The 18,963-nt window shown below is 54.9% G+C and overlaps 1 protein-coding gene across 2 annotated transcripts in view; it reads left to right on the top strand.

The window, feature by feature from the left end:
- Ubxn11 (UBX domain protein 11) overlaps positions 1-18,963 on the top strand; it is a 28,481-nt gene that overhangs the window by 3,753 nt on the left and 5,765 nt on the right. Inside the window, exons 2-8 of one of the 2 annotated variants that reach the window (XM_041652622.1) lie at positions 2,792-2,895; positions 3,822-3,850; positions 4,240-4,338; positions 7,618-7,718; positions 8,595-8,649; positions 9,045-9,121; positions 15,267-15,393. In XM_041652622.1, coding sequence (XP_041508556.1) covers positions 2,825-2,895; positions 3,822-3,850; positions 4,240-4,338; positions 7,618-7,718; positions 8,595-8,649; positions 9,045-9,121; positions 15,267-15,393 — 559 coding nt within the window. In that variant the 5' untranslated portion in view covers positions 2,792-2,824. Of the gene's footprint in view, positions 1-2,790; positions 2,896-3,821; positions 3,851-4,239; positions 4,339-7,617; positions 7,719-8,594; positions 8,650-9,044; positions 9,122-15,266; positions 15,394-18,963 lie in introns of those variants that run through there. The other variant, XM_041652624.1, reaches the window with a different exon arrangement.

The following is an 18,963-nucleotide window of genomic DNA, read 5'->3' as shown; positions in this document are numbered from 1 at the left end:
TATACAAACAACTCTTAAAGCTGAGCAGACACCTTTATTCCCAGCACTCCAGGGGCAGAATCAGGCAGGTGGGTCCCTTAGTTTGCGGAGCAAGTTCTAGGACAGCCAGGGTTACACAGAAATCCTGACTGAAAACCCCTTAATTTTACTTTGAGATGGTGAAGTATATGAAGTTTGTCTTGCTAACAGTATGTAAGGAAAAGGGTGATTATATAGTTTATGATTCTATTTATGTAGCTTTATCAAAGGAAATTCCAGAGCTGAGCAGGAGTGGTACTTAGGAGGCACAGGCAGGTGAGATCTGTGAGTTCTAGGCCAACCAGGGCTACATGCTGAGACCTTGTCTTTTTTTTTCTAAAGGAGGTGGACAGGTCCACCTTTTAAAAAAATTATTTATCTATTATGTATATAGTCTTTCTGCCTGCATGCTGGAAGAGGGAACCAGATCTCATTCCTGATGGTTGTGGCTACCTTGTGGTTGCTGGGAATTGAACTCAGGACCTCTAGAAGAGCAGGCAGCACTCTTAACCTCTGAGCCATCACTGCAGTCCTTGAGACCTTGTCTAAATCAATCAATCAATCAATCAATCAATCAATCAATCAATCAGAAAATTGTAGGGATAAAACAGTTGTGGTTGCCTGCGGTCCAGGCTAGTGAGGCGGCAGAGGGTGACTTCGGCTACAGGGGAAAGTGTGGGGGTGGGAAAGGCCTACGTCTTGATGGTGGTGGTTAAACCCCGTCTGTCCATGTGGTCAGGTGGCACCGGCCTGTATACACAAACCACGGAAACAGCTGCTGCTGCTCATGCTTTACTGGGGTTGTGTAAAATGGTAACTACAGAAAGAGGCTGGGTGGTGGATATGGGGCCTCTTAGATCTGCTTTCCTGTGACTCTCTGATAGTTTCCAAATGAAGAGCTAAATTACAGCCTAGGAGGAAACAAGGAAAACAGAGGGGTTAGCCTGGGCACAGAAAGGGTATGGGTCAGAGGAGTCCATTCCAGAAGAGGAGGCTAGGGCTGGAGAGAGAGCAGCCATTAGGCCTAGGCTTACCACCAAAAATGGAAGAGCTTGGTTCCTGGGAGAGGAGGCTAGTGACAGGGAGCCCTGTGTTCAAGGCGTTGCTTAGCTGTCTTCAGTGCAGAGATGGGTTGGGGGGGGGGCAGATAAACTGAGGAGGCAAACAGGGCCAGATCACCCATGGGAATTTTATTTTCCTCCTCCTCCTTGCCCTCCTCCTCCTCCTTGCCCTCCTCCTCTTCCTCCTTTTTTTTAGACAGGATCTCACTATGTAGCCCTGGCTGACCTGGAACACACAGGGATCTGTCTCCCCCAAGAGCTGGGATTAAAGGTATTGCATCACCATGCCCAGCTTTGAGTTTTTCATTCAAGGGTGAAAGGAGCCCTTGGGGAGGTTTGTTCAGGGGTGTGGCATGTCTTTGTTGCTTGTGGGCATCAGGGAAAGAAGCCTCTGGGGGCTGTCCTGTTTAGCCACACAAATCATGCGGGAACCCAGAGTCACAGAGCAATGCAGGGATGTGACCAGGAGGCTGGATGGTGGGTGAGGAGGCTGCCTCCAGGCAGCATAGGTTCCCTATAGGAGAGTGTCAGTTGTCAGTCTGTCCTTGTTTGCTCTCTGTAGACCATGCCCAAAAGGAGTTTGGGAAGGAAGGAGTTTACTTAGCCTAGACTTCCCATGTCATAGTCCAGCATGGAGGAAAGTCAGGCAGGAAATGAAATAAAGACCACGGAGGATTGCTGCTAACTGGCCTGCTCTCCATGACTTGCTCAGCCCGCTTTTATCTAACTCAGGACCTCCCTGCCTAGGAATGGCACAGCCAGTAGAGGGCTGCGGCCCACTTGCCTACAGCCTAACCCAAGGGGAGCCTTTTTCCATTGAGGCTCCCTCTTCCCAGATGGTGCTAGCTGGTGTCATGTTGACACAAACCGACCAGTGCATTAGGGAAGGGCAGTGTCACATTTCCCAAGGACTGCCTTTGGTTTATTCTGAAAAGACACACTTCAGACCCTCCCTAGCAGAGATCCCTTCTCTGGCTCTAGACTTGCTAGCTTTTAATCACTTATGAAGGGAACAGAGAGGTGGCTTTAGTTAGAGCTGACACACACATTCCTCATCAGAAGAGGGGAGTCAGCATTTTCGAGTGTTAGTCCCATGTGTGAATAACAATGGCCCCACACAGCCACAATTCAGCTGGCGTGTGCCTGCCTTGGAGTTTGGCATTGGGCAGAATGCTTTGGGACTTTGCGTGCCCTCTCTGGTCACCTCTCTGGTAGGTGCTGATACCATGCACATTTTACAGGGAGGAAGTGAGGTGCCAGTTAACGCTGGGCTGCAGGGCATGTGCAAGGACCCAGGCGGTTGACCTCCATGGTACATGGCTGTATCTTCAATGACTCCTGCCTGTGGGTAGCCCACTCTGCCTGAGATGATCGGGGTGGCTCCTGGGTTCTGCAGGCGGGGAGGAGATCGGGCTTTATGCCAACCAGCTCAGTGATGGATCCGTAAGAACATACAAGTCTGTGCCCACACTCTAAGCTTGGGGAAGTTCCAGGCCCTGCACCTCAACAGGCAAGGGGCTCCATGTTCAGAGCAGAGAGTCAGCTGCTCAGAGGAGCCAGCAGACATCAGGAACCCTGGCCCACATTGGAGGAATGAGGTCTGCTTCTCCTGAACAGTGCTCCTCTTTAGGAAAAGCTGCCGTTTCCTCCTCCTGACCTGAAGTCCTGGGCCTCCTGTGTCCCCAAGGACTGACTCCCCTGTTTCCTCTCAGGAGTTCCTGACAGCTAGCCTCAAGACTAGAGCAATGAGCTCACCTCTGGCCTCTCTTAGCAAGACACGGAAGGTGCCCCTAGAGTCGGAGCCTGTGAACCCTGGGTAAGAAGGAGCCAGCTGGCCCCTAGGTCCTTGTGCCCCTGCCCTGTGTCCTCCTTGCCCTTTCCCTCACCAGAGGAGAATGACGCTAGTGCTAGGGAAATACAGACATACAGAGAGCAGTTGGTGGCTTTCGGTGTCCATCTTCCTTTTCTCTGTGCCTCCGGGAACACTGCTTTGTGTGGACCAAAGATCGGGTGGTGCTTTCTGGAAGGCCTGGCCCCGTGAGAGTCTTGTCATTCACTGTTGACTCACTGGCTCTGCAGACATGAGTGTCCTGTAATCCTGGGCCGTCTGTGCTGGGCTCTGTGCCAGTGCCGTATATGTTGTTCCAGTTCTCTTGTAAAGCTTTTTTCTTTTTATTATTATTATTATAATTATTATTGTTGTTGTTTTTTCAAGACAGGGTTTCTCTGTGTAGCCCTGGCCATCCTGGAACTCTCTCTGTAGACCAGGCTGGACTCAAATTTACAAAGATCCACTGCCCCGACCTCCAAAGTGCTGGAGGCGTGTGCCACCACACCTGGAGCAAAGCTTTTTCTACATTCTGTTTCCTTGTTGCTTTTCTGAACACACTTGGAGTCTTGCTTAGGCCAGGGTGATCCAGGGAGGCTAAGCAGCAAGCCTGGGCCCACTGTGCTACAGAGAGGAGCTAGGGCCAGCTCCATGGGCTGTGGATTCTTCCCACCAAAACGGTCCTGCAGTGTCCCTCCATCTTTCTCTGTTGGGAGCAGTTAAACACTGTACAGCATGCTGTCCCTCAGCTCACCCTGGCTAAGGACAGCTTGGTGGGGGGGGGGGGGAGTCTTCAGGAGATAGAGGCTTAACCTCTATCTCTTTTAGCCTTGCATGGGGCCTGAAACCTTCCCTTGGTGGCATTCCAAGAGGCTTATTTTGTATTTGTTCCTTCTTCCTGCCTGGGTTCCCAGGAGGCGAGGGATAAGAATCTACGGAGATGGTGAGTGTGTGCTCTGCCTGTGCCCCTCCCCTCACCTTACAGCTGGGCAGCTAGGGAAAGAGCGTGCTGAGGTCTTGTGAGGCTGAGCATCTAGTCTGCTCCCTGTACTCTCCAGCTCTCTACCCCTTGCCCTGCTCCTCAGCAGAAATGCCCACACTCCTCTGCCTAATGTGAGGTGGTTATGGGACCTTGACACTATGGGAAGACCAGAGATGTGGGCCTCAGCCTCTGCCTTTGCCTTCCCTCCCTGGAGCCCTGGCCTTATCGCTCCCTTGACTGTGTATCCTTGGGGGGCAGTATATAAGCTGTTTCATCTGGCCAGGGCCCAGGGCCAGAGTGCTTTCTGGGTTGTGGCGCCAGAGCAGTGACCTCGGCGTTCCTGTCTGCAGAAGATGAGGTGGACATGCTGAATGATGGACACGACTCAGAAGAAAAGATCTCTGTCCCTTCCTGCTATGGAGGCGTTGGTGCCCCTGTGAGTAGGCAAGGTGAGAGCAGAGGGCTAAAGGGCTGTGGGACCCCTTGCTCACAGCAGCAGCAGAGGCTCTAGAGGTGGGGTGAGGACCTGTGACCCAAGGCTCCTATTCTCACCTGCTGGGTTGAGGCACTGCTCCTTCTTCTGGCTAGCTGCCCCAGTGCTTGTATCCCCAAACCCATCCAGGACAGGATTTAACCTAAAGCCGCAGGTTGGGGGCCTGACCAACCCCCAGGCCAGGCTGTGACTAGCACCTCTCCAGTCTCTAGCAAATGTGCTATCAGCGGGTCTGCAGTTCAGGTTCAGAGACAGTGAAGGGCCTGAAGGGGAGCCTCTGGCCATCTGCCTTTCATCAGCAAGGTCCAGAAGGGCTGAGAGTCCCATAGTAGGGTGTTCTTACCTGACTTTGTGTCTGCAAAGGCCTATATGGAATTGCCTACAGTGGGGTGGGGTCGGGGTAGAGAGGCCAGACAGGCACTGGGCAGGATCAGGGGAAGTTGGGGATGAGCCCTGATGGCTTAAGCAACTTTAACATCTTCTTGCTTTCTAGCTCTCGCTCAGAGTACTTAGAGCAGTGGTCTCCTTACTGAAGGACAGCAGGAGGTGCCTTAGACCAAACTCCTCTATTTGACATTGCAGAGGGTTAAAGTAGAAGAGACAGGACTTTCCTGGCTCAAGTCCCACAGTGACTTAATCAAAGACAGGATCTCCTACACCTAGCTGGGGACAGCAGCCATCGTGCACCCGCCACCTTCTTCCATTCTAGGGACTCTACATCCTCTCTCCACCTCTCTCTGCCACTCCCAGCTGGTGTGTGTCCCCACCAAGGTCTCCAATAGGACCTGCCTCTCCTCCATTTCTCTGCTCAGCAGCCGCCTCGCCTGCCCCATTTGCCTCCTTTTCAGATTGACTGCGCTGGCTAGATGGTTGATGGCTCCACAGTCACCCATTGCTCCTAGGGTCTTTCCTGCTTTCTCAGTGCTCCCTTGTCTTCCCCACTTCTCGTGTGGACTTTTCCTTCTCTCCATACTGCCCCAGTGAGGGCAGCATGCCCTGTATGCTGTTCCCGCTTAAGGTGCTGGGTGGTGGTGCACTCCTTTAATCCTAGCATTCAGAGAGGCGGATCTCTGTGGGTTTGAGGCCAGACTGATCTATAGATTGAATGTTCCAGGACAGCTAGGGCTGTTACACAGAGAAATCCTATCTCAAAAAACAAAACAAATGGAAGGAAGGAAGGAAGGAAGGAAGGAACAAAACAAAAAAGTGGCTTAAGATGCTTTTTGGCAGCCGGATGGTGGTGGCTCATGCTTTTAATCCCAGCACTCGAGAGACAGAGGCAGGCGGATCTCTGTGAGTTTGAGACCAGCCTGGTCTACAAGAGCTAGTTCCTGCCGGGCGATGGTGGCGCACGCCTTTAATCCCAGCACTCGGGAGGCAGAGGCAAGTGGATCTCTGTGAGTTCGAGACCAGCCTGGTCTACAGAGCTAGTTCCAGGACAGGCTCCAAAACCACAGAGAAACCCTGTCTCGAAAAACCAAAAAAAAAAAAAAAAAAAAAAAAAAAAAAAAAAGAGCTAGTTCCAGGACAGACTCCAAAGCTACAGAGAAACCCCACCACTGCCCGGCTTTCTTTCTTTTTTTTTTTTTGAGGGTGTGGTTTAGGCTGGCCTCAGACTCACTATGTAGCCATGGATGACCTTGAACTCCTGGTCTTCCTGTGTTGGGATGAAAGTGACACAGCACCACCCTGGCTCCGGGCTTGACTTGGAGCATTTTCAGTGTACAGACAAGCTGAAGTAGGAGTCCAATGTCCCCCACCTTATAGTAGCTGAGCTCTCACCGTGGTCACCTCCCCCGCCTGCAGAGACAGGCACAGAAGGGCATCTTGGATGAGCAGGCTAGAGGGAACCCAGAGGTCCTGACCCTGACCGCAGATCTAGCTCCTTCAGTGCCCCTGCAGCCCTAATGATAAGGAAGCACAGACAGTGTTATCGCTGTACCTCTGAGCATGGGTAATGTATTAATCCCCTTAACATCTCTCTCTCCTACATTACGGTCTCCTCAGCGGAGTGTCTCTCAGAATGATTTTCCCCTGATCTGGGGCCTGGGAGGCACGCGGCTTCATGCATCGCTGCAGTATTATCTGTGCCTCTTTAGATCTTTAAAACAGCCATGTTTACCTTTGTTTTTTTTTTTTTTTAGACAGGGTTTCTCTGTGGCTTTGGAGCCTGTCCTGGAACTAGCTCTTGTAGACCAGGCTGGTCTCGAACTCACAGAGATCCGCCTGCCTCTGCCTCTTGAGTGCTGGGATTAAAGGCGTGCGCCACCATCGCCCGGCTTACCTTTGTCTTTTCAACAGGATTTCACTGTGTGCCCCTGCTGGCCTAGAACTCATTCTGCAGACCAGGCTGGCCTCCAACTCACAGCTCTCCCTACCTCTGCCTCCCGAGTGTTGGGATTAAAGGTGTGCACCACCACGCCCATTTGACAAAATCCCAACCACTTGTGTTGGAAAATCAGGGGCGTTGGGTGATTATCTATTTATTTATTGTGTGTGTTCCTGTGGTCACACACAAGGTTGAGTGTGTATGTGTCCACAACTCATTCTTTTTCTTCTATCACGTGGATTCCAGGAATCCAACTCAGGTCACCAGGCTTGATGGCAAGGAGATGGCGGGTGGGTAAAAGTACTCGTGAATGCCAGAGGCCCTGCAGTCAAGCCCCAGCATCCATATAAAGCCCTGTCATGGCTCTGTATGTCTTAACCCCACCAGAAGAGGTCAGAGAACAGGTGGATTGTGGGAGTTTCTGGCCAGCTAGCCTACCCCACCCAAACAGCAATCTTTAGGTTCAGCATTTGCCTAGCATGCATATGGCCCTAGTTTGCCCCACCACTGCCACCAAAAAAAAAAAAAAAAAAAAAGTGAGAGTGATAGAGAAAGGCACCCATGTCCTCCTTTGCCTCTGCATGTGTGTGCATGGGAATATATAAGCCTGCACACACACACACACACGACTTAAATGACGTAGCCTATGTGTTGCACTGATGTGTGCCCCTGGAACAAGTTGCTGCACCCCACCCAGCTTCACAAAGTTGCCTGTAGCCCACTGACTTCACAGCCCACTGTGGGATTGGCGTGAGCTGCTCCGTGTAAAGAGCTTTAAGGCCCATGACTGAACATTACTGCTGTTGGGGCTGCTCCTTCCGTCCTTGTGGCCCTCTCCCTCTCTGGCCCTTCCCACGTCAGCCTCAGCTCCAGACCTGAGCACTAGAAACTTTGTCCACTTGACAGTCCCTGTATTACATGACTCGGATCTGATGACCACCATGGGCAGGAAGCTGCGGGAGCTGGAGCAACAGTTGAAGGTCCAGAGTGATGAGATACTGTCCAAGGTAAGGGCTGAGGCAGGAGACAGCCAGGGAGGACTGTTTCCTTGAATGGAACAGCCTGGTTTTTAAAAAATATTTTTTAAAAATTACATGCTGGGGGGCTGGAGAGATGGCTCAGATGTTAAGAGCACTGGCTGCTCTTCCAGAGGTCCTGAGTTCAATTCCCAGCAACCACATGGTAGCTCACAACCATCTCTACTGAGATCTGGCGCCCTTCTCTGGTGTGCAGGCATACATCGAGGCAGAATGTTGTATATATAATAAATAAATAAATCTTTAAAAAAATTACGTGCCGGGCGGTGGTGGGGCACGCCTTTAATCCCAGCACTTGGGAGGCAGAGACAGGCGGATCTTTGTGAGTTCGAAACCAGCCTGGTCTACAAGAGCTAGTTCCAGGACAGGCTCCAAAGCCACAGTTGTGAGCTGCCATGTGGGTGCTGAGAATTGAACCTGGGTCCTCTGGAAGGGTCCTTTAGAAGAGCAGTCAGTGCTCTTAACCACAGAGCCATCTCTCCAGCCCCAGAATAGCCTGCTTTGATGGCAAGCCATGACCTATGGATGATCTTGGTCTCCATGAGCTTAGCAGAGGGCAGAGCCTGGTAGAATGTGGGCTGGGTAGTTAGCAGGCTGGTGAGCAGAGGGGGGAGCTGGACACTGGGCCCAAGATGGGCTGGGCCTTTCCTCAGCTAGTGCGACTATCAGAAAGATGGGGTTATCAAGGCTCAGAGCAGGGGCTATACCGAAGGGCAATAAGGACAGGTTTAGGCTCAAAGGCTCAAAGGCTCGGCCCATGGGGAGGGCTAGAGTTATCTCATTACTACCCTGTGGGGTTCTGGGACCCACCAGGACTTGCACTCACTCTGAGTTTCACTGCTTCAGGACCAGAAGATCCTGGCCCTGGAGGATTTGGTGCAGACCCTCCAGCAGAACCAGGGTAAGAAGCCCTGGGTCAGGTACCTGCTCAGGTCCCTGAATCGTGGGAGCCTGGACAGTGGCTTTGGGAATCAAGACTCCAAGGGCATCAGGCAGACTCCTGGTAGGGTCTGGACAGATGGGACCAGACCTTCACCCCATGCCTTATACACAGACTTCTCTGTTGAGAGCATGGGGGGCACGCTCCAGTGGAAGAAGGGATGGCTGGCTCTCGAAAGTCAGTTCAGGCAAACCCACTACCACCACCACCACCTCCACCTCCAACACTCAGGGTTAAGAGAGAGATCAGCAAGACCAGCTCAGGGGTGGTTCTCAGAAGGATCCCCAGAAGCCCTTTGGGCAGAGCTCTTGCCAGCCTCTAGGTTGTGGCAGTAGACTCACTCATTTCTTCTCCAGGAGGCAATGCAACAGAGAGGCAGGAGGAGCTTGAGACACAGTGCATTCTGCTGCAACGCCAGGTTGGCGAGATGGAGGTGAGAGGTCAGGCTCGGTGGAATGTGTAGACCCTTTCCCTGGTCTCAGCTGCCTGGAAGGATTTGCACGAGCCCCTCACCATCCTCTGGGGCCCTGCCTGCTTGCCTGCTCTGGGCTGACCTGGAGTTTAGAGCAAGGGCAGGTGTCCAGCACCAGGGCACACTACTCCTTTGGGGCCGACGAAGACTCTGCTCTTGCTTAACATACTCCTGACTCCACCTGTTCTGCTCCAGCGCTGCTGCTCTGTGGCTAGCCCTCCTCCTTCACACAGCCCTCTTTCCTCATACAGCCTTCCCTCCCTCACACAGCTCTCCTCCCTCCCTCACACAGCCCTCCTCCCTCCTCACATAGCCCTCCCTCCCATAGCCCTCCTCCCTCACACAGCTCTCCTCCCTCACTAGCCCTCCTCCCTCACATAGCCATCCTCCCTCCTCACATAGCCCTCCCTCCCATAGCCCTCCTCCCTCACACAGCTCTCCTCCCTCACTAGCCCTCCTCCCTCACATAGCCATCCTCCCTCCTCACATAGCCCTCCTCCCTCACACAGCTCTCCTCCCTCACTAGCCCTCCTCCCTCACATAGCCCTCCTCCCTCACACAGCCCTCCTCCCTCCCTCCCATAGCCCTCCTCCCTCACACAGCTCTCCTCCCTCACACAGCCCTCCTCCCTCCTCACATAGCCCTCCTCCCTCACATAGCCCCCCTCCCTCCCTCCAATAGCCCTCCTCCCTCACACAGCTCTCCTCCCTCACTAGCCCTCCTCCCTCCTCACATAGCCCTCCTCCCTCCTCACATAGCCCTCCTCCCTCACACAGCTCTCCTCCCTCACTAGCCCTCCTCCCTCACACAGCCCTCCTCCCTCCTCACACAGCCCTCCTCCCTCCTGACACAGCCCTCCTCCCTCCTCACACAGCCCTCCTCCCTCCTCACACAGCTCTCCTCCCTCACTAGCCCTCCTCCCTCACACAGCCCTCCTCCCTCACACAGCTCCCCTCCCTCACACAGCCCTCCTCCCTCACACAGCCCTCCTCCCTCACACAGCCCTCCTCCCTCCTGACAAAGCCCTCCTCCCTCACACAGCTCTCCTCCCTCACTAGCCCTCCTCCCTCACACAGCTCTCCTCCCTCACACAGCTCTCCTCCCTCACACAGCCCTCCTCCCTCACACAGGACTCCTCCCTCACTAGCCCTCCTCCCTCACACAGCCCTCCTCCCTCACTAGCCCTCCTCCCTCACACAGCTCTCCTCCCTCACACAGCCCTCCTCCCTCCTCACACAGCCCTCCTCCCTCACACAGCTCTCCTCCCTCACTAGCCCTCCTCCCTCACACAGCCCTCCTCCCTCACACAGCCCTCCTCCCTCCTCACACAGCCCTCCTCCCTCCTCACACAGCCCTCCTCCCTCACACAGCTCTCCTCCCTCACTAGCCCTCCTCCCTCACACAGCTCTCCTCCCTCACTAGCCCTCCTCCCTCACTAGCCCTCCTCCCTCACACAGCTCTCCTCCCTCACACAGCCCTCCTCCCTCACACAGCTCTCCTCCCTCACTAGCCCTCCTCCCTCACACAGCTCTCCTCCCTCACTAGCCCTCCTCCCTCACACAGCTCTCCTCCCTCACACAGCTTTCCTCCCTCACACAGCCCTCCTCCCTCACACAGCCCTCCTCCCTCACACAGCTCTCCTCCCTCACTAGCCCTCCTCCCTCACACAGCTCTCCTCCCTCACACAGCTCTCCTCCCTCACTAGCCCTACTCCCTCACACAGCTCTCCTCCCTCACTAGCCCTCCTCCCTCACACAGCCCTCCTCCCTCACACAGCTCTCCTCCCTCACTAGCCCTCCTCCCTCCTCACATAGCCCTCCTCCCTCACACAGCTCTCCTCCCTCACTAGCCCTCCTCCCTCACATAGCCCTCCTCCCTCACACAGCTCTCCTACCTCACTAGCCCTCCTCCCTTCTCACATAGCCCTCCTCCCTCCTCACATAGCCCTCCTCCCTCACACAGCCCTCCTCCCTCACACAGCCCTCCTCCCTCACACAGCCCTCCTCCCTCCTCACACAGCCCTCCTCCCTCACACAGCTCTCCTCCCTCACTAGCCCTCCTCCCTCACACAGCCCTCCTCCCTCACACAGCCCTCCTCCCTCACACAGCCCTCCTCCCTCACACAGCCCTCCTCCCTCCTCACACAGCCCTCCTCCCTCACACAGCCCTCCTCCCTCACTAGCCCTCCTCCCTCACACAGCTCTCCTCCCTCACACAGCTCTCCTCCCTCACACAGCTCTCCTCCCTCACACAGCCCTCCTCCCTCACACAGCTCTCCTCCCTCACACAGCCCTCCTCCCTCACACAGCCCTCCTCCCTCACACAGCCCTCCTCCCTCCTCACACAGCCCTCCTCCCTCACACAGCTCTCCTCCCTCACTAGCCCTCCTCCCTCACACAGCTCTCCTCCCTCCTCACACAGCCCTCCCCCCTCACACAGCTCTCCTCCTCCCTCACTAGCCCTCCTCCCTCACACAGCTCTCCTCCCTCACTAGCCTTCCTCCCTCACACAGCCCTCCTCCCTCACACAGCCCTCCTCCCTCACACAGCCCTCCTCCCTCCTCACACAGCCCTCCTCCCTCACACAGCTCTCCTCCCTCACTAGCCCTCCTCCCTCACACAGCTCTCCTCCCTCACTAGCCCTCCTCCCTCACACAGCTCTCCTCCCTCCTCACACAGCCCTCCTCCCTCACACAGCCCTCCTCCCTCCTCACACAGCCCTCCTCCCTCACACAGCTCTCCTCCCTCACTAGCCCTCCTCCCTCACACAGCTCTCCTCCCTCACTAGCCCTCCTCCCTCACACAGCTCTCCTCCCTCCTCACACAGCCCTCCCCCCTCACACAGCTCTCCTCCTCCCTCACACAGCTCTCCTCCCTCACACAGCCCTCCTCCCTCACACAGCTCTCCTCCCTCACTAGCCCTCCTCCCTCACACAGCTCTCCTCCCTCACACAGCTCTCCTCCCTCACACAGCCCTCCTCCCTCACACAGCCCTCCTCCCTCACACAGCTCTCCTCCCTCCTCACACAGCTCTCCTCCCTCACTAGCCCTCCTCCCTCACACAGCTCTCCTCCCTCACACAGCTCTCCTCCCTCACACAGCCCTCCTCCCTCACACAGCCCTCCTCCCTCACACAGCTCTCCTCCCTCCTCACACAGCTCTCCTCCCTCACATAGCTCTCCTCCCTCACACAGCTCTCCTCCCTCCTCACACAGCTCTCCTCCCTCACATAGCCCTCCTCCCTCACACAGCTCTCCTCCCTCACTAGCCCTCCTCCCTCCCACAGCCCTCCTCCCTCACTAGCCCTCCTCCCTCACACAGCCCTCCTCCCTCACTAGCCCTCCTCCCTCACACAGCTCTCCTCCCTCACTAGCCCTCCTCCCTCACACAGCTCTCCTCCCTCACTAGCCCTCCTCCCTCACACAGAGCTGCTCTACTCTCCAGCCACCCTGCCTTCCTTACTCTTTCCCACCTTAGGCCCCTGGCCCACACTGTTCTCTGCATGGACCAAATCCCACCTTCTCCTGGAGAAGCCCTTGAAGCCCCTTCTGATGTGGACCAGTGTGGGCTCTTCTTCCTCTGCTTTCCTGGGGCCTCATCTCTTCCTCTGAGGGACCTCTAAGAACCTGGACCTAGTGCCAGGTGGTCCTCATGATTTATTTATTTATTTTCGAGGCAGGGTTTCTCTGTAGCTTTGGAGCCTGTCCTGGAACTAGCTCTTGTAGACCAGGCTGGTCTCCAACTCAGAGATCCGCCTGCCTCTGCCTCCTGAGTGCCGGGATTAAAGGCGTGTGCCACCACTGCCTGGTGGCCATGACTTCTTTACCCATTGATTTGGTCACCTCAGTCATTTTTCTACTCACTCAGCATTGCAGTCAAGCTTCAAGGCTTGAGTTGGAAGGCACTGGGTGTTCAGAAGGTTCCAGTATTCCTGCCTGCTTGACAGGCACAGTGCCGCGGTCCTCTGCTGGCCCCCTCTGAGGCCTTGCTGGAATGCAGTGGCTCAGTCTCCAAGCAGAAGGCTTTCCAAAGCCCCAGTCCATGATACCAGCACCTGCAGCCCACTGCAGATGTTCACATCTGGGGCTGTGGGTGGCAACTGCAGGTGTGCCTGAACTACCTTCTGGGAATGTGTAGCCTGTGGGGCAGGGCCACAGCCTGGCAGCCAAGTGCACCCCTGGCTCCCGCATGCACCTTCGCATGTTTATTGATTCATCAATTGAACAAACCTAAAGTGTTTATCCTGTTTGACACTCCAGCCATTAGGCTCGTGTCATCTGTAAAACAAGACACGGTTTCCACATGCTGGAGACTAACAGTCTGCAGCAGCGGAGAGACACGTGTGGCTAGCAGCAGGTGTGAGAGACAGTGGGAGGAGCCACTGCAAACAGATCTGGAAAGGGGCGGGGCCTGCGAGGGTCTAGGCAGAGGCGGAAGGCTCCACAGGCTCACGTCTGGTTGTGGAGGTCCTGTGAAGAGGGAGAAAGAGAGGTCAGGCCAAAGGGGCCTCGCTATGGGCTCTGTTTGAGGGAGTCTGTGCACGTGGACAGAGCCCTAAAGGAGAGTGGTGGCGGCTGGGAGCTGGCAGCCTCGTAGGTGCAGGAAGTGGAAATGGGACAGAAGCAGCCATGTATGTGGAGGGAGGGAACCAGCCGTGTTGAAAGACTTCGGAGTTTGGCAGCAGCAGGAGTAGAAGACCTGACAGACAGCCTCGGTGTGGGACAGAGGTGGGGAGGAGGCCATGACAGCTTGGGTTAGGGTGAGAGCCTGAGCTAGAATACCGAGGGCTGGGGTGGCACCGAGCGCCTTGCTGTGGGTCCTCCAACAGAGAGGAGTGGGGCCATGGAGTTTGGTAGCTAGAGAGGTACTGGCTGCTGGGATGGGAGAGGTCTGGGGCAGTGTGGGCTCAGGCTCGTTGGTATGCGTGGATTTGGGGCTTGGTGGACATTTGCGTAGCTGTGAGGTGAGTGGAAGTCAAGCTCAGAGGTGAGAGCCTCACTGACTGTGGATTTGGGTTCTGTCCTTATGTAAGGACGGGTGGACAAGAGCCATACAAAGGGAAAGTGGTCAGGGCTGGGCACGAGGAACCTCGCAGGTGTGTGTGGGTAGAAGTGGCACAGAAGCAGTGAGGGGGAAATCAGCTGTTGGGGGAAGTGGAGACGGATGGCATCAGGGCCCACAGCGGCAGGCAATTGATAGCCGCACCCCTCACCCCTGAGTGAGCTGCGCACAGAAGAGCTGGCCAAGGAGGACACACCTTTAGTCCAGCCCTTGGGAGGCAGAGGCAGGCAGATCTGAGACCAGCCTGGTCTACAGAGTGAGTTCTAGGACAGGCAGGGCTCCACAGAGAAACCCTGTCTGGAAACATGTCCCCCCCCCCAAAAAAAAAGTATATGCAACTCCTCCTGGGCTGGGGAAGAGATGGCTCAGTCAGTAAAGTGTTTGCTTCAAGCATGAGGACCTTTGTTCTGTCCCTAGAATCCATTAAAACAGAAAAAAGGAAAAGAAGGCAGGAATGGTTTCATGGAGTTAACCATCCTGGAGCTGGGAAAACAGTCAGGTGGAACTCATTAGCCAGCGTGATCCAGGCAGCAGCCAGGCCCTTGAGTGAAAACCGCCAAGGCAGACAGTGCTTGAGGAAGTGACACCAGCCTGTCCTCTGGGCCCACACACAAGTGCATCTGTGCATGTGCACTGCACACACCTAGAACCACAGACATGTGAGCTGTGCACACCAAGTCTATCAGGAAGGAGAGGGAGGCTCACTCCTGTGGAGCAGGTGTCCTTGCCACCTCCTCATGTTAGGCCAGACCCGCACTGACCCCAGAGCTGCAGTGGCCAGTGTTAAGGAGTTCTTGGGTCACATACTGTGTTAAGTACTTGACGTGAGAGGTCTATTGGGCACAATGAAACAGGTGCTGGCTGCGCCCTCAGAGGGAAGAAACCCGCTGCTTTAGAGGGTCAAGGGCTTCCACAGTCACAGGCTGGAAGTGGCTGGAGTCTTTTTGTCCAGGCCGCTCTGCGCTGAGAACAGCTGGGTTGGACTGGCGCTCTCCATGGAAACTGGGCAGGTGGTGCCTACCACATCTCTCTCTTCTTGCCCACAGCGTTTCCTCAGTGACTATGGCTTGCAGTGGGTGGGCGAGCCCATGGACCAGGAGGACTCGGAGGAAAAGATAGCCTCTGAAAATGATGGGCGAGACTGGATGACGGCCAAGAAGTTCTGGAAGCCAGGTACAGTAGAGCATCTGCCCTGGCCCCCTTCAGCAACTCCCTGTTGGCCTGCCACTATCCCAGAGGACCTTTGTTTTAAGCCCTGGCCTCTCAGTATTGGGGTGGAGGTGGGGTTGCTGAGTTACCAACACCTTGCCCCTGACCCAGGGAAAGCAAGCCAAGGTCTCCCTCCCTGGTCTCTATCTGCTCATCTGCCAAGGACTATAGAGACCCAGACTTACTAGATATTTGATGCTTTTTGTTTTGTTTTGTTTTTGAGACAGGGTTTCTATGTGTAACAGCCCTGGTTGTTCTGGAACCCTTTTTGTAGTACAGGCTGACCTTGAAATCAGAGACCCGCCTTAAAGGTTACACCACTACCACCCAAGGTCACTGTCTTTAAACAAACAAAAACAAAACCTCACAAAACCTGGCGTAGCAGTTCACAGCCGTCTGTATTCCCAGCACTTGGAAGGCTGGGTCAGGAAGATTGAGAGTTCAAGGCCAGCCTAGACTACTAGAGGTGGTTGGCGACGGGGGTGGGGGGGGGAGGTTGTGTGTGAAGAGTGGAAGCCCCTATCCAGTTCCCAGGGCTCAGCCTCCTCCTAGGGTCCCACTGAAGGCTCATGTGTGCATCAGGACATGGGAATCTGGTTTGATGGGCACTGATTTTCATGGGGGTTTTGTTGTTTTATTTTGTTTCTTTTTTGGCAACAGAGACAGGGTTTCTCTGTAGCCCTGGCTGTCCTGGAACTCAACCATGAGATCTGCCTGCCTCTGCATCATTTTTCATGTTTAATCACTGATATTTAGTGGGCTCCCAACCAGCTTTGTCCTTAGATTCAAGTCCAAAAAGCTGTTTCTGAAATGGGGCCCATTTTCACCTCTTCGCTTCGGAATCTAACTCAGATCCTCATGTCTACTCCACCACCTGTTCAGGGGTGGCTTGTGGCTTAGGCAAGCCACTTCCCTTCCCTGAGCCTCAAGTTCATCAACAAAATGGGGCGCACATTGTCACCCTCGGGGTTTTACCAATAGCAAATGAGTCACATACGGAGGCCCTTGCATGTCATACTCTGTCCCAAACTCCAAAGGAAACAAGTGCCCTGGGAACCGAAGCAGCATTCCCAAAGGGACTGTCTAGAAGATGACAACAGCGTAGCTGTCAAAGTGTCCTTTAGATAAAGACCAGAGTCTAGGGCTGAGGGAGTGGCTCAGTTGGTAGGGTGTTTACCTGTAATGCATAAAGCCTGGGTTCCTTTCCTGGCACCTGGTAAGCCAGGCAGAGTGATGCAGACTTGCAGTCTCAACACGCAGGAGGTGGCGACAGGAGGATCAGGAGTTAAAGATTGTCCGCAGCTAGGAGGAGGCAGTTCTGAGGACAGCATGGGCTACAAGAGTCCCTATCTCAAAGATCAAACATGGGGCTAGGAAGATAGGTGGCTGAGGGCTAAGATGCTGCTGCCCTTCCAGAGGACGAGTTCAGTTCCCAGCACCCACACTGGGTGGCTCACAACCACCAGTGACTCCAGCTCCAGGGATCCAAACAGCCTCTTAAACCCATGTTGCAAGCATGGCCTCTATTTGGGCCTGGGCTTCGCCCTACTCACCCTAAATCTCAACCCTCCCATGTTTAAATACAGTCCATTTATATATCTTCTGCTCTTCCTTATTATTTATTCATTTATTTTTGAGACAGGACTTCACTGGATAGCTCTGGCTGTCCTGGAACTTGCTATGTAGACTAGACTGACCTCAAACTCACAGAGATGATTCTGCCTCTGCCTCCAAGTGCTGGGATTAAAGGCATGTGCCACTACCATGCCTGGCTTTTTTACAGCTCTTTCACAGTATTTTGAATAAACAACCTTGGCATGGGCCAAAGGGTATTCCATTTTATAGATGGGCAAACTAAGGCAGAGTATCTGAAGACTAATGGAGGAGGCTGAGAGCCCACTGGGATGTGGCCCAATCATTTGATAGAAGGTGAGGCGGTGCTGGTGTAGAGGACAAGAGGAGACAGAGGAGAGACTTGGGCGGTGTGGACGATGGAAGAGAGGAGTCAGAGGTGGCTTTGGACCGTGGCTATGACAAGATGTTAGGGGAGCAGTGCGGCCCCAGGCCATGGGAGGATGTTAGGGAGCAGTGCGGCCCCAGGCCATGGGAAGCATCTGAGGGCCTGCTAGGCAGATCTATGGATCAGACCAGAGCAGCCCAGGGCATGTGCCCTGGTCACAGTCCTCTAGGCCTGAGTTCCCAGCAGATGGCTGTGGGTGCTAGGATGCTGAAGGCTGATGTTTCCTAGTGTTGTCCCTAGTGTCCACCCTGTGAGATGAGGCTCTCTCTGCTTCACGCGCCTCTCCCATCCTGGAGAGCAGCCTTCCTCCTGGCCCAAAGGTGTCTCCGGCCTCCTTTAGGAGGGGCTGGACCAGATGGCTGGTGTCTGAACATGTCTTCTGCTTGTCCCTGTGCCCCCACAGCCTGTCCTCTAGCAGGCATCATGTGTTCTGTTCTGTTGGTGTAGCTCCCTGGCTGTGAAGCCCCCTGTGGAGGCCACCGCTGCCTTCCATCTCGGAGCTCCTGGGCACAGAGCCTGCTGCACCTCCATTGTTCTTGCCTTTCCGTGTGGAAGGGGCCTTTAGTTCTTCCTGCCACGTGAGGAAACGTTTTCCATTTCTAGAAGCTTTTCCTCCTTAGAACTTCCTCTTGTGTCAGGGACTAGCCCGGCTCTGTCCCTGGGGTCCTCCACTGCCAGCACTGGCTTCTTGCTGCCTCACTGCTGGGCACTGGTTTTACCTATTTTGCTGGCTATCACTTCCCATAGACTGCCAGTGGGCAGGAGGGCCAGAACGCCAGTTTTGGGCCAAAGGGAGTAATTAGAATGTTCTAGATCAAGAACTTTTGCCTGGCCACAACACACGACAGGTCTTGGGCCTCAGGGATAAGCACATCGGTGGGCTTGGTGCTCTTCACTCTCCCGTCTGTCTTCAGATGCCCACACTCCCCACACATGGCTGGCCAACCTGTCTTTGCTAGCTTTCTGCCCAAGTCCCAAGCCCCTGAGTCTGGTTGATGCTTCCCACATTCCTAGGTCAGGAGGCCACGCCGGCAGCCTGTTTGATTTGCCCTGGGTGGACACGCTTCTCCTACACTTCTGTCTCAAACCCTAGCCCCTCTAGGGTATGGCCTGGAGGACAGGACTCTAGAGAGTGTTGATGCTCCCAGAGCCCAGCAGAGCCACGCTCCTGACAGTGGCAGGCAGATACACAGGTGCCCCCATGGGTCGGCACAAGCCTCTAGGACATCCAGCTGGGCCAGGTTAGGGTTCAAGGAGTGCCCAGCAGTTGGAAGGCAAGTAGTCACACAAAATGACAAAGAGTGTGTGACGGGCCCAGGGGATGGGCTCGGGCTTCAGGAATCAGGCAGAAGAGCCAGGGGGTCCCAGCAAGGTTCTCAGAGGAAGTGGGCTTGGTGCAGCCTGTGCCCACAGTAAGTTGGGAGGCCCAACAGCATCTCCTAAGACAGGGAGCTGTCCTCCTACACAAAAAGAAGCTGAGGCAGAGAAGCCTGCTTGCCGAGGCCGTGGAGCTC

The sequence above is a fragment of the Microtus oregoni genome, unplaced genomic scaffold (genome assembly GCF_018167655.1).
Source record: "Microtus oregoni isolate MIOR12 unplaced genomic scaffold, Mior012 000005F_ref0000423, whole genome shotgun sequence".
Classification (NCBI taxonomy): Eukaryota; Metazoa; Chordata; class Mammalia; order Rodentia; family Cricetidae; genus Microtus; species Microtus oregoni.
Note: the sequence above shows the minus strand (reverse complement) of the source record. Positions and strands in the feature narration are given on the sequence as shown.